Source organism: Sturnus vulgaris, unplaced genomic scaffold (assembly GCF_052056855.1).
Source record: "Sturnus vulgaris isolate bStuVul1 unplaced genomic scaffold, bStuVul1.hap1 Scaffold_157, whole genome shotgun sequence".
In the NCBI taxonomy this organism is placed as follows: Eukaryota; Metazoa; Chordata; class Aves; order Passeriformes; family Sturnidae; genus Sturnus; species Sturnus vulgaris.
This window is the reverse complement of record NW_028276074.1, coordinates 1,996,010-2,010,526: the sequence shown is the minus strand read 5'-3', so window position 1 is coordinate 2,010,526 and position 14,517 is coordinate 1,996,010. Positions and strand designations below refer to the sequence as shown.

Here is a 14,517-nt window from a genome sequence, read left to right as displayed (position 1 = left end):
ACAAACCAGTATCGACCAGAAAACACCAGTATGGACCACTACAAACCAGGAAAATAGGTAAAAACCAGTACAAACCCTGGTCTGTGTCAGGAGCCAAGCTGGCTGGGCCCGGTAACAAACCTGCTGCCCAAAGTCAGTAGAAATGTTACAACCCATTTCAAACACCTGAACACCCATCCCTTCAACCACCAAATGATTTGTAAAGACATGAGCACACATCTTTCCTCTCACATTGATGTGCTGGTGACAGTCTGTTAAACCCAGCCTTCAGCCTGAGCTCTCTGCTGTTGCAGTTCCATGCACAGAGGTTGTTGTCTCTCAGCCCTTCCATGGGCAGGCCGGTGTTCAGCCATCTCCAGGACAGCAGGGCCCCAGCCCACGTCACTGTGCCCTGGGAAGACAAAAACCATCACTCCAAATGTCCCCTTCTCCTTCTTCCCAGGCATTTGGCCCTGCCAGTGGGGTTTGCTGCTGGGTGCCACAGGAAAAAGGAGACCCCTGTGACACTGTGGGGCACATGGAACCAAACATCCATTGTGACACCACAGAACCTCACAGAACCAAGGAAACCCCTGTGACACTGCGGGGCCCCATGGAACCAAGAGTCCATTGTGACACACGGGGCCAGGTGAAGCCAAGGAACCATTGGGACACTGGGGAAACTCATGGAACCAAGTCCATGGAACTCATGGACTGTGACATTGTGGCACCCCATGGAACCTGTGAGCCATTGTGACACTGCCTGGCCTTGTGGAACCAAGGAGACCATGGTGACACTGTGGGGCCCCGTGGAACCAAGAATTCCATTTTGACACTGAAGAACCTCATGGAACCAAGGGTCCATCATGACACTCTGGAACTACAGAGCCCATTGTTAAGAATATGGAAACCCAAGGAACCAAAAGTCCATGTGACAGAGCAAGACCTCATGGAACCCAAAAGAGCATTATGACACTGTGGGGTCCCATGGACCCAAATCTCCACTGCCACAGCACAGAACCTCATGGAACCAAGAGTGCATGGTGACCCAGCAAGCCCTTGTAGAACCAAGGAGTCCACAAGTGTTTACACAAAATAAAGAACTCTGTATTGCTGTGTCCCCCTGACATTTTTCCTTACATAGCTCTGCCTTGGGGAAGGAAAACCTCCGTGGTGGGACCTTGGGCTAGCACACACTAATGGAAGGTGTCTGTTTGCAATGAGGAAATCTGGGAGTTTTAGATTGTTCAAAAAAAAAAAAAAAAAAAGCCTAGAAAAACAAAAAAGGGGAAAGCCTCATTTCTGCTTGAGTGCAGCCAGTTCTCCAAACTGGGACAAAGCAGGTCCCAGGTGAGTGAGGACAGACAGGATGGGGTTGGGGAATGTGGAGCAAGGTTGTCCATGCTGGGTCAGACCTCAAGGCACAGCTTCTCTGAGCAGGCCAGACCTCCTGAGGAGAGACCTTGGATCAATATCAACCACAGAATGCTGTAATCACCTCTGCTCTAAAGAGAACTGAAATAAAATGCATCCATTGAAATAGGAACAGATATTTCTAAGATGCTCTTTGACATAATTCTCCAGGATTGGAGTTGAAAATCTTCTCCTGAGCTGCACCAGATCAGAAGGAAATCAAGGCAGAGCCATGGTTTGTCAGGACTTGCTTGATCCCACTGAGCCCTGTGGTGCATTTGAGGCTGAGCCTTCGAACCTCAGGGCCTGAGAGGAGATTGCACAAACCCTTCCAAGAATCAAAGTCAAAAGAGAAGCCCAAAGTGTCTTGAGGTATTAATGGGTCCATCCCCAACACAGGCTCCTCATGGACTCCTTGGAGGAGAGAACGGGAGGCCATGATTGCCCAAAAACCACTCAGAGAGTCAGAGAAGAAAGGAAAAAGGAAAGTACCTTGAAAAATCTCAAGTACCTTGAAGCATTAATGAGCCCCACTGAGTGTTGTTACTGACAAAGGTTCTCAAGGGACTAATTAAAGCAGATAATTGGAGGCCATGATTGCAGAAAGCTCTCAGAGACTCCAAGGAAAAAGCAAAATCCAAAGTCCTCTGAAAAACCTGCAGTCCCTGGGAGCATGAAGGAGCCCCCCAGGGCCATTCCTTACCAAGGCTCCCCAGGGACTGGTCCCAGCACATCCCTGAGGCCACTGGGATGTGGGGGGATGCTGAGGGCAGGACAAGGGGTGACAGTGGCCAGACTTGCTGGGGCTGTGCCAGGAGGCCCCAGTGGCTCAGGACAAGGTGTCTCCTCACAACCCTTGGTGGCATAGACCCTGCTGTGCCCCAGGGCACCAAGACTTGGCTTCTCTTTGTCCCCACTTGTCATCTCTGCCTCCAATTTCCTGCTTTAATTGGAACCTGGGGACACTTTCTCAGTTGTGTCCCTCAGAGGGACCCATTAAAACTTCAGGAAACTTTGGAGTTTGATTTTGACTTGGAGTTCTTGAGAGGTTTCTTCATCTCCCTCTCAGGGACTGATGTTCAGGGCCCCAGCACAAACCCCAAGAGGGTCATTAAAGTCCTTGTGCTGTGTCTGTGCTGATGAGCTGGGCTGGGCTCCTGGAACAGAAGGCGATCCTGGTAACCAAGAAGAGCTTCAAAAACACATTTCTCTTCATGAGCAGCTCCTCTCCCAGCCCAGTAGGGCTGGGGCACTGCCTGAAGCCACCCCGGGCACAGCACAGAGGCACAGAGAGCTTCAATCAGTCAGGGCTGGGAAGATGCTCAGAAGTGCCTGGGGCAGAATCACTCCCAGCCCTTGACACAGGAAGCCTCTGGCTGCAGAACAATGCAGCTGCAGCTCCTGCAGTGATCTCCTAAAGCTGCAACATCCCAATGCCTGCAGACTGTGTGAGTACATTCTCTGATGATCTCTTGTGTAGAGCAGCCAGGGGTGCCCAGGGCTGTGGTGCAGAGCAGGTTCCTGCAGCCCAGGGTGCTGTGCTGGGGCAGGGACTCTGCTGCCTGCCAGGGACACCTCTCAGGCAGCCCTGGGAGCTGCTCCCAGCACTGGGGGACAAGTTCTGGGTGGAAGAAGACAGCTGGTAAGGCTTGGAAATGTTCTCCTTGTGTGGTGAGGATGCTGCATTGTTCAGGACTGGATCCTAGCGTAACATATATCTGCTGAACATTTCCAAGGAGATTAAACAGGGAGCACAGTGAGGCAGGGGCTGCATAAAAGTGAACGTCCTGCTTTTTTAATCTGCTGTACTGGGTTGCATTGCTGGGAGATTGCCCATTGATATTCATCTCTCAGTTTAGGTTGAGAAAAATTTTTTAAAATTCTCTTAGATCTCAGTAAACCAGGCAAAGAAATAAAACAGCACAGGGCCCCATACAGGAAGCATCTGAGCTGATCCACCAGGGCTGGGCTGGGCTCTGGCAGCACTGGCAGCAGCCCTGGGCACAGGGAAGCAGCTGCTGGCAGGGACAGCTCCAGGCAGCAGAGCCCTGGGCAGGCAGTGGGGGGAAAGTGACACCAAGCTGGGCTGGGAGATTTTAAATCCTCTCCAAATTGAACTATTCCATGATTACTTTTCTTACAGATCCCCATGCCAAGACACAGCAAATGTCCAACAGCAGCTCCATCAGCCACTTCCTCCTGCTGCCATTGGCAGACACGCGGCAGCTGCAGCTCCTACACTTCTGCCTCTTCCTGGCCATCTCCCTGGCTGCCCTCCTGGCCAACGGCCTCATCATCAGCGCCGTAGCCTGCGGCCACCACCTGCACACCCCCATGTTCTTCTTCCTGCTCAACCTGGCCCTCACTGACCTGGGCTCCATCTGCACCACTGTCCCCAAAGCCATGCACAATTCCCTCTGGGACACCAGGACCATCTCCTACTCAGGATGTGCTGCTCAGCTCTTTTTCTTTGTGTACTTCATGTCAGCAGAGTATTTCCTCCTGACCATCATGTGCTACGACCGCTACGTGTCCATCTGCAAACCCCTGCACTACGGGACCCTCCTGGGCAGCAGAGCTTGTGCCCACATGGCAGCAGCTGCCTGGGCCAGTGCCTTTCTTAATGCTCTGCTGCACACAGCCAATACATTTTCCCTGCCCCTGTGCCATGGCAATGCCCTGGGCCAGTTCTTCTGTGAAATCCCACAGATCCTCAAGCTCTCCTGTTCATACTCAAACCTTAGGGAACTTGGGCTTCTTGCTCTTAGTGCCTGTTTAGGACTTGGCTGTTTTGTGTTCATGGTTTTCTCCTATGTGCAGATCTTCAGGGCTGTGCTGAGGATCCCCTCTGAGCAGGGACGGCACAAAGCCTTTTCCACCTGCCTCCCTCACCTGGCTGTGGTCTCCCTGCTTATCAGCACGGGAACATTTGCTCACATGAAGCCCCCCTCCATCTCCTCCCCATCCCTGGATCTGGCGGTGTCAGTTCTGTACTCAGTGGTGCCTCCAGCCCTGAATCCCCTCATCTACAGCCTGAGGAACCAGGAGCTCAAGGATGGCCTGAGGAAAATAATCATGAATGCTTTTCAGAATCAATAAATTCATTCTCCTGTATAGCTCTTAAGATGTTACTCATTAATGCCCACACTGTGTCTTGTGTTTTTTGTGCTGGCACAGGTATTCTATTTTTGAGAATTTGTTCACAGGAAAAACTTTGTGCCATTTTTAATTTGGTATTTGCATTTCTAGTGTGAGCCATAGACTGTATAACCCAGGAGTTGTACTACATATGTTTTTACACAAAATAAAGAACTCTGTATTGCTGTGCTCTCCTGACATTTTTCCTCCTGACTTCTCTGGAGCTGCAGGGTCGGTGCCTCTGGGCAGAGCTGGAGAGAAAAGTAAACCCCAGTGCTCCTCACTGCCAGGCAGCCCCAGGGCTTCTGCTCCATAACCTCCCCTTCCTTCACTTCCACACTCCCCTTCAGAGCCCCTGGGCTGGTTTAAGGCCTCAGGGCTCTCTCAGCTCAGTCCCTGTCCTGTTGTATGACTGTCCAGGGACTGCAGGCAGGGACAGGCCATGGGCACTGCTGGGACAGAGCTGAGCTCTGCAACAGCATTTCCATCATTGTCCTGGTTTAGGGCAAGTTTGGGGTAAAACCTCCAGAAGGAGCCCCCAGACAGCAAACCCCACGACTCCTCCCCCCCACCACTGGGTTCAGGAAGAATTTCCTCAGAGAAGAGTGGGAAAAAAACCTGTTTATTTAACAAGCAAAACACTCCCCAGCACAGGAAAAAACCAACACCAGCTGACAAAATAACTCATTGACCATTCTGAAGGGATGACAAACTCAGAGAGTCTCTTCGGCGAGTGGTCGCCCACTTATCAGTCTCTGGCGCTGGGGAATGACTACTGCAGGTGACAGAATGTAGAGTCCCGGAGTTTCTTGGTGTTTCCCAGGTCCCCGTCCAGAACAGGTTCAGATGGTATCCAGGAGAGGGAGGGGACGGGGTGGAAAAAAAACAGTCCAGGGAAAAAGTTGGACTGCCTAGCTGAACTAACTAATAAGCAAAAGCCAGGGCAAAGCGAAGGAAAGAAAAAGAGGCAGAAGTGAGCAAGCAGGCAAGCAAGCAGGCAAGCAAGCAGGCAAGCAAGCAAGCCGAGCTAAAACCTCTCCTAAACATAGACCATGGGGGAGGTGAGCTGGCTGATAACAAGACAAAACAAAGCTTCACTTTCAGAGTCAGTCCTGGAAGCACAGGACATAATACCAAACTTAATCAGAACACACGATTGGAGATACAAACACCATAACATCACCCTAGGACAATCATGCAGGGGCATCTCCCCAGTGCAGGGCCTGAAAGCTTCAATCTCCTTCCCAGTTTGCTCTCAAGGATGTTCCCAACACAGCGCCCTGGAGAGGAGAACAGCAGTGACCAGCACAAGTGTGGCAGTGTTCAGGGTGGCGCTGTCCCAGCAGTGCCCTGGCAAAGCCAGTGCCGCTCCCAGCAGTGGCCTCTCACCCCAGGGCACAGAGGTTGTTCTTCCCTCCCTGGAGAGACATCAAGTGACCGGGTCAGGAGTCTGTGTTTGCAGTGCAGGGACATTCCACAGCCCTGAACATCCTGTGTGTGTGTGAGGGGACATAAACCCAGTGACACAAACAGCTGCAGCTGTTCCTGGAGTTTCCAGAGAGTAACATCCCCTGGGAACTCCTGGATGCAGGGCTGGGATGAGCTCCTGTGCCCAGAGCTCCCTGTGTCCATCCCTCTGACCGTGGGGCACCTCGGTCAGGGGCAGGGGGACACCCACAGGGCTGAGGTCCCTGCCAGGCTCTGGCAGTGGCAGCAGAGTCCAGGGAGCCCCTGCCCGTGCTGCAATGAACTCTGTGTGTGTGTGTGCCAGGGAAGGACTCGTGTCCCTGGACACCCGTGGGGCTGTGAGCAGGGCATGAGCCCAGCTCAGGGCTGGGCACCTGACAGAGCCCTGACATTGCTGGGTGTGCCCCTAAGAGCAGAGTTGGGCAAGGTGACTGTGATTAAACCCCTCTGGGGATCAAGTGACAGCCAAGTGTCTCTGTCACTGTCCCTCCTTACTCAGAAAAGAGGAGAAAATATGGTGAAAAAATTGTGGGTCACCTTAAAAATAGATTAATGTTAGGAGGACTAAAAAACAAAGGTCAAATGCAGAAGCAAGGAAGATCAAGGGGATACAAGAATTCAACACAAGAATTCAGCACATATAGTGGTTGCTTTGGAAGACAAATGTATTAATACAGAAAATCCAGACACCCTCTTGTCCCCCTCATTTCCCTGCTGATCAGGACATCCCATGGAATGGAAGATCCCTTGGGTCAATCCAGCCCAGCTGTCCCATCCCATCCCATCCCATCCCATCCCATCCCATCCCATCCCATCCCATCCCATCCCATCCCATCCCATGTCCCCAGGAACACTTACCCCCAGGACATTGGCTGGGGGATTGCAGAGATGCTTCATGTGGGGCCAGCCCTGCTCAGGAGCAGCCAAAGCCTCGGGCTGGGACCAAACCCACTCCAGCCACGAGAGCCAAGCACAGCAGGACAGGGGCTGCTCTGGGCAAAGGGAACTCCATCCCAGCCACACCCAGACCAAGGGGGCTCAGGGGGCTCTTCCCACCTCTGTTATTCCATCATTCAATGAATCTTTTCCTTGGAGAGATCTTTGAAGGCAGAATTGGCAGAGAGGCAGCAGCAGAACTATAAAATGCACCAGTACAAACACAGCAGCTCCAGTGAGGAATGAACCCTCCCAGGGCAGTGCTGTGGCAGGGGAAGCAGCCAGGAGAAGGAGGATGAGCTCAGGGCATGTGTGTGTGTCCCAAGGCACAGAGGGTGAGGGTGGGCAGAGATCAGGGCAGGGCTGGCAATGGCAGGGCAGAGGCAGGGGCAGCCAGATGGGAGTGTGCAGCCTGCAGGGACACAGCAGCAGCTGTGGGACAGTGCAGGACAAGCTGTGCTGGACATGGCCAAGGGCCCTGGCAGGGCTGGCAGTGCCCAGGAGAAGCCAAGTCTTGGTGCCCTGGGGCACAGCAGGGTCTGTGCCACCAAGGGCTATGAGGAGACACCTTGTCCTGAGCCACTGGGGCCTCCTGGCACAGCCCCAGCAAGGCTGGCCACTGTCACCCCTTGTCCTGCCCTCAGCATCCCCCCACATCCCAGTGGCCTCAGGGATCTGCTGGGACCAGTCCCTGGGGAGCCTTGGTCAGGAATGGCCCTGGAGGCTCCTTCATGCTCCCAGGGACTGCAGGTTTTTCAGAGGACTTTGGGTTTTGCTTTTGCCTTGGAGTCTCTGAGAGCTTTGTGCAATCAGGGCTTCCAATTTTCTCCTCCAAGAGTCCAGGAGGAGCCTGTGTTGGTGATGGACCTCAGTGGGACTGACACTGAAACTGCATGAAAAACAGGAACTCCCCAACAACATCTTCTCAGTGTTACGGAATTTAGGCATTACTTTCTTCTGGCCAGGATGTTTTTGTGCCCAGCATGTGCAATAGAAATCATTCCATCCACACATGCCTGGCTTGGGCAGTGAAAATCACTCCGTCATACATGGTTCTTTACAAGGGTTTTCACATATTTATACAGACAAAACCCAAAGAAATTCATATTCATTGATCTTAAATTACACAATTCTTAGTATTCAGTCTCCTGTTGCTTATTGATCCCTTTGCCCTTGGAGTGAATTAGGCCCTCATTTGATTCTCTTACCAATCTTTTCCCAGACCAGGTGTCTCCAACCACACTGGGGGTGATGTTCATTAATGTTCATTTACCTCCTCTGTATCTTCTGGCTACTCCCAATCTGTAGATGTTAAACTCATCAGGCCTCACCCAACCTTGGTGAACCGAGTCTTTTGAAGAGAATCTTCAATTCCTCTCCTCCTGGGCAAATGCGAACAAAATCCTGACTGAAGTTACATTAAAAAATTTAAATTTGTATCATTTGCAGCAACTCCATTATGTTCCTTACTGTCCCAATTCTGTCCTTGGTTCCATGAGGGCACACAGTGTCACAACAGCCCCTTCATTCCATGAAGCCCTGCAGTGTCACAAAGGTCTCTATAATTCCATGAGGCCCCACAGTGTCACAAGGTCCCCTCGGTTCCATGTGTCCTGCACTGTTACATGAATCCTGAGCTCCGTGGGGTCCTGTAGTGTCACAATGGTCTCCTCAGTTCCATGGTGACACAGTTGCCCAAATGTCTATGGTACCACAACTGCCCCTTTGTCCCACGAGGCCCCACAGTGTCACAATGGCCCCTTGTTTCCATGACACCGTGTAGTGTCACAATGATCTCCATGATTCCATACAGTCCTGCAGTGTCACAATAAAACTTTTGTCACTGAGACTCCACAGTGTCACCATGGCCCCTTGGTTCCATGGAGCCCCACGGTGTCACTGTGGTCCCCTTGGCTCCACAAGACCCTTTGGTTCTAGCAGGTCTTGATGTTTCAAAATGCTCGCCATGATTTCATGAGCACCCTGTGTCACAACAGACTCTTGGTTCTGTGAAGTTCTTCAGTGTCACAAAGGCCCCTTGGTTCCATGAGGTTTGGTAGAGTCACAATTCACTCCTTGGTTCCATGAGGCCCTGCTGTGTCACAATGCCCATGGTTCAATCAGTTTCCACAGTGTCATCACAATCTCCTTGGATCCACAGGATCTCAATGGTCTCCTTGGTACCTTCCTGCCCCAATGTCACAATGGATTTTTGGTACCATGAGGTTCCACAGTGTCACAAGGGTCTCTTTGGTTCCATTAGGATACAAGAGCTTTGCATAAATGCTGAGCAACACCAGCTTAACACACCTGGGAACATCTGTCTGCATTCAAAAGAGGGATTGAAGGTGAGAATGGCACCAGCAGCTTCCATTTGCAACAGAGATCCAGGGAAAGGACAAGGACGGAGAATTCAGCTGAAAGAGGATTCACAGAATCACAGAATCCCTAGGTCTGAAGAGACCTTCAAGATCATCTAGTCCATCTCATGCCTTAACACCTCAACTAGACCATGGCACTGAGTGCCATATCCAGGCTTTTTTAAACACATCCAGGGATGGTGTCTCCACCAACTCCCCAGGTAGATCATTCCACTACTTTATCACCCTTTCTGTAAAAAGCTTTTTCCTAATATCCAACCTACATTTCCCCTGATGCAGTTTAAGACTGTGTCCTCTCATTCTGCCAGTTGCTGCCTTGAGAAGGAGACCAACCCCAACCTGACTACAACCACCATTCAGGGAGTTGTAGAGTGATGAGGTCTCCCCTGTGCCTCCTCTTCTCCAGGATAAACATCCTCAGCTCCCTCAGCCACTCCTCACAGGACTTGTGTTCCACACCCCTCACCAGGCTCGTCGCCCTTCTCTGGACACGCTCCAGCTCCTCCATGTCCTTCCTAAATTGGGGGTCCAGAACTGGACACAGCACTCGAGGTGCTGCCCAACCAGTGCTGAGCACAGGGGAAGAATCACTGCCCTGCTCCTGCTGGCCACACCATTCCTGATCCAGGCCAGCTGCCATTGGCCTTCTTGGCCACCTAGGCACACTGCTGGCTCATGTCCAGCCTGCTGTCCATCAGTGTCCCCACAGACCAGCCACTCTGTCCCCAGCCTGTAGCACTGCAGGGGTTGTTCTGGCCAAAGCAAAGGATCTGGCACTTGGTCTTGTTAAGCCTCACCTTGTTGAATTTGGGCCCTGGATCCAGCCTGTCCAGGTCCCTCTGCAGAGCCCTCCTACCCTCCAGCACATCCACACTCACACCCAGCTTGGTGCCATCTGCACATTTGCTGATGCTGCACTCAATGCCCTCATCCAGATCATCAATGCACATATTGAAATCCACGCTGGCTGCCTCTGATCCCTCAGCCATCCTGTAGGTGCCCTGTGATGGCACTCAAGGTGATCTATTCCATCACCTCACCAGGCACCCAGGTCAGGCTGACAGGCCTGCACTTCCCCACATCCTCCTTCCAGCCCTTCTTGGGCATGGGCTCACATTGGCACCTCCAGTCCTCTGGCACCTCCCTGCTGAGCCAGCACTGATGAGAAATGATGGAGAGCAGCTTGGGGAGCTCATCCAGCAGCTCCCTCATCCCCCTAGAATGGATCCCATCTGTTCCCAGAGACACCTGTGAGCATCTGAGTGGCTCAGCATGTCCCCAGCTGCTTCCTCCAGGATTACAGGGGTCTGTTCTGCTCCCTGTCCCCATCTACCAGCTCTTGTCCTGAGGACAATTTGTCCTATTGTTAAAAACTCAGGCAATGAATGAGTTAAGTAGCTCAGCCGTTTTCTCATCTTCAGTTTCTCTATTCCCCACAGCATCCAATAAAGAGCTGAGATTCTCCTTGTCCGCCGGTTTGCTAATAACTTCTTTATAGAAATATTTTCTATTATTTTTCACAGAAGTGGCCAGGTTATGTCCTAATTCAGTTTTCACTTCTCTCATTTTCTTTCTGCATGACCTAACAACATCCTTAAACACTTCCTCAGTTGCCTGCACCTCTGTCCAAAGGTGATGCACTCTCTTTTCTCCCTTAGTGCCTGGAAAATGCTCCATATCCAGCCTGGCCAGTCATTTTCCTCTCTAGCTCACTTCTGGCACACTGGGACAGGCTCTTCCTGCTCATTCATGATTTCTTTCTTGAAGTGTCTCCATCCTTCTTGTAAAGCTTTGTTTTTAAGGACTGTTTCCCTTAAAACAGTCAGTTATCCCCAAATCTGTATCCTGAATAGGCTGAATTCTGCTCTCTGTAAGGGCAGTGTAGAAATTTTGTTGATGCCCCTCCTTCTTTCACAGAATATTTAAAAACTCAATAATTTCATGGTCACTGTTCCCCAAACAGCCTCTGACCACCACATCTCCCACCAACCCTTCTCTGTTTGTGAACAGCAGGAGACAGAGCTTTCCTGGGCGGTGGGAGCGTTACCAAAAATTCAGTAAAATAAAAAAACTCCCAAACACCAATATAGCATTGAAAAGCAGCATTCTTTATGTGGCTGGATACACAGGGGGACAGCTCCTCCCAAAGCCGTGCATGCTGAGTTCTGGAAATTTCTTTTATATTCTGTACTCTGCAAACTTATTCATTGACTGTCCTGGACTAAACACACATATGATAATCATTTCCCCAAAATCATTAACATATTTCCCCTCCCCTTTACCTATGGGTTCTTCTGTCCTGGGGGTCTCTCTGGTGGTCCCTGGTGGTCGTGGACCCCAATGTTCCAGTTCAGCCTGGCTGAGCTGGCAGGACACTGAGGCTGGGGAACTTCCAGTTCCCCTTCTTACACAACGGGCATTGTGCAGGTTCCAGAGGCCAGTGGTTTTGGAGAATGGGAATTGTGTTAGCTCAGCTGGGGTAGGCAGTTTATCATCTGGTAACATGAGGTCACAGAGTGGGCTGTGACATCACAGAGTGAGGTATGTGAGGTCATTGAGCAGCTACAACATCATAGGCTGTCTCTGTGACATCACAGAGCAGGCTGTGACATCACAGGACAGAGGTCTGACATCACAGAGCTGACTGTGACATCACAGGACAGAGGTGTGACATCACAGGGCAGGCTGTGACATCACAGGAGGGGCTGTGTGACATCCCAGCAGGGCTGTGTGAGGTCACTGGGTTGGTCACTCTGCCCCAGCCCCCCCTCACAGTTTCCCCAGACAAGTCCAATGCTGTTCATGCCCAGCAGGGTCCCCTGTCCCCCGGGATCCCCCTGCTCCACCTGGAGCCACAGCCTCCCCCAAGGATGTTCCACAAATCAACCCCAGAGCCTGACACGGGGACAAGGGGCCAGGGCTGTGTGACCAGGACATCAAGGACGTGGATTATCCAGGTCACTGGGGCCTGGTTTGGGTTGCCCAGGGCAGGAAAGATGTCTGGCAGCTGGAGCAGGGTGAGGGAAGGGCCTCCAAGGTGGGGCTGGAGCCCTTTGGCTGTGAGGAGAGGCTGAGGGAGCTGGGCTTGTCCAGCCTGGAGCAGGGAAGGCTGAGGGGCTCCTCATGCCAGCAAGGACAGGAGTTTAAATGAGTCAGGCTGGTTTCAGTATTTCCACAGCACAAAACACAGCATGAATTCCCTTGTTCCATCAACCTTGAAACTTTTGCATGTAGAAGATTTTTTTCAAGCTTTTTTAACCCCACTCCAAGCAGAGCATCCTGATACAACACCTTGATTGTTTTTATATCTATCACAGCATCATCTGTGCCTAAAATTAACTTTGTAGAGAAATCCCCTATGGATGATGGACCTGTCAGATGCTGCTGGGATGTCTCTCATTGTTGATGGAAAAGTTTCAATGTTTATTAAATTTTATGATGTTTCCATTTTTATGTTAGCAATGAAGAGAAACCTTTCCCAGCCTCTCAAGTCCTACCAGTTCCTGACCCCCAAAGCACAGAAACCAGATGAGGCTGTGGGGATCAGGAAAGGCCATGGCCAGGGATTTGGGGTGGTTATGAGCCCAGGGCAGGAGCCAGCCCTTGGCCTTGGTGAACCTCATCCAATTGTCCTGGGCCCATGGCTCCAGCCTGTCCAGATCCCTCTGCAGAGCTTCCTGCCCTGCAGCACAGCCACACTCCCACCCAGCTTGGCATCACCTGGACACTGACTCAGGGTGCCCTCCATGGCCTCGTCCACATCAGCAAGAAAGAGATTTCACTGCCCTGGCCCCAATCCTGAGCCCTGGGGACACCCCTGGATGTGGCTCCACTCCCCAGAACTCCTTGGGCTGGAATTATGTTTTTTATGGAGCTGTGCCTGCCTTTGGTTTTGTTTGCTGACAAGAAATGAACATCCCTCTGTGTCTCAGGCAGCTCCTTCTCCAAGGAAAGCAGGTGGGAGTTGGTGTCAAGGAGCTGAAAGCTGCAGGCACAGCCTGGAGGGGAGGAAGCTCAGATTTGCACAAGGCTGCTCTGAGTGCCAGGGGTTGGATGAGGGAATTGATGGGGTGAGGGTAGGGACAAAGTCTGATTGATTGTCAGCCATAAAGGGTCTTGATTTTCATATCTATTCAGACTGCATTAGGAGGTTCTCAGGATCAATATCAACTGGAGATTACTGATATTAATCTATAAAAAGGAAAACAAAACTAAATGTGACAAAAATAGACCCTGAATTAAACAAAACATGGTATATTCTCTTTGAATACATTTCTGAAATCTGTATTATTAACCACAGAAGAATTAAAGACTTAAAATGAAATTATTCCCAGGGGCTTGCTTTGTTAGGGTGTTTTGAAATATTAAGGAGCCTTTGTCACTGAATTCCTGAACTGAAGAGCTGAACAAGTCTCTGGAGAACTAAAAGTCATTAGAGAACCTCCAAGTTGCTGAGGATCCATCCTCAGCAGAGCAGGAATGAACAGATTCCAGGGGTTTCCAGGCTGCTCAAGAGCTGTGAGCTCACGTGCAGGCACAGGGGCTCCATGGGGACATCTGAGGGGTCTCTGGGCTCCTGAAGATCTGTTTGGTCACACTCAGTCACAGGGGCTCCATGGGGACATCCCAGGGCTCCTTAATCTTCCTAAGGCTCATGAGGTGACAGTCACAGGGCTCCACAGTGACAACAGAGGTGTCTCTGCCCTGCCAAGGAGCCAATTTGTCACAGGCAGTGTCAGGAGCCCAGTGGGGACATCCCTGTGCTCCTAAAGAACAGTGAGGGCACAGACACTCACAGGGGTTCCAGGGTGACACCCCAGGAGTGCCCAGGCTGCCAAAGAGCCGGGATGTCACAGACACTCACAGGGGCTCCTGTCATGGGCACAGTGGGAGCTTCACACAAACTTCATTAGAGAAGCTCCTGTTGGGTGCAGAAAGGACCCCCAACACCCCAATTACACCCCCAAGCTCCCCCAAAGCAGGACCCCCAGGCTTTCTAAACTCCTTCTGTGAGAGGAGCCTGGGAGTGCCTGGATCCAATCCCAGCCCCAGACTTTGTCAAGGATTTATGTGTAAAGGATTATACAGGTGGAATTGAACCTTTGTACAACTTTGTCCCTCAACATTAAGAATGGAAAACCAGAAGTATTTATATACATAGAAATATGATTGATTATGATCATGATTAGACATAAAGATCTTA

General features: G+C 51.2%; 1 protein-coding gene across 1 annotated transcript; it reads left to right on the top strand.

Moving 5' to 3' along the window:
- Window positions 1–3,873: 3,873 nt before the first annotated feature.
- Window positions 3,874–4,571, top strand: LOC148218826 (olfactory receptor 14J1-like). Its single transcript, XM_088157781.1, has one exon. The coding sequence runs from the start codon at window positions 3,874–3,876 to the stop codon at window positions 4,489–4,491; it is 618 nt and encodes a 205-aa protein (XP_088013907.1). The 3' UTR covers window positions 4,492–4,571.
- The last annotated feature ends 9,946 nt before the right edge of the window (window positions 4,572–14,517 follow it).

Coding starts and splice junctions, on each gene's coding strand:
- LOC148218826 (XM_088157781.1), top strand. CDS start 3,874: ATGTCAGCAGAGTATTTCCTCCTGACCATCATGTGCTACGACCGCTAC.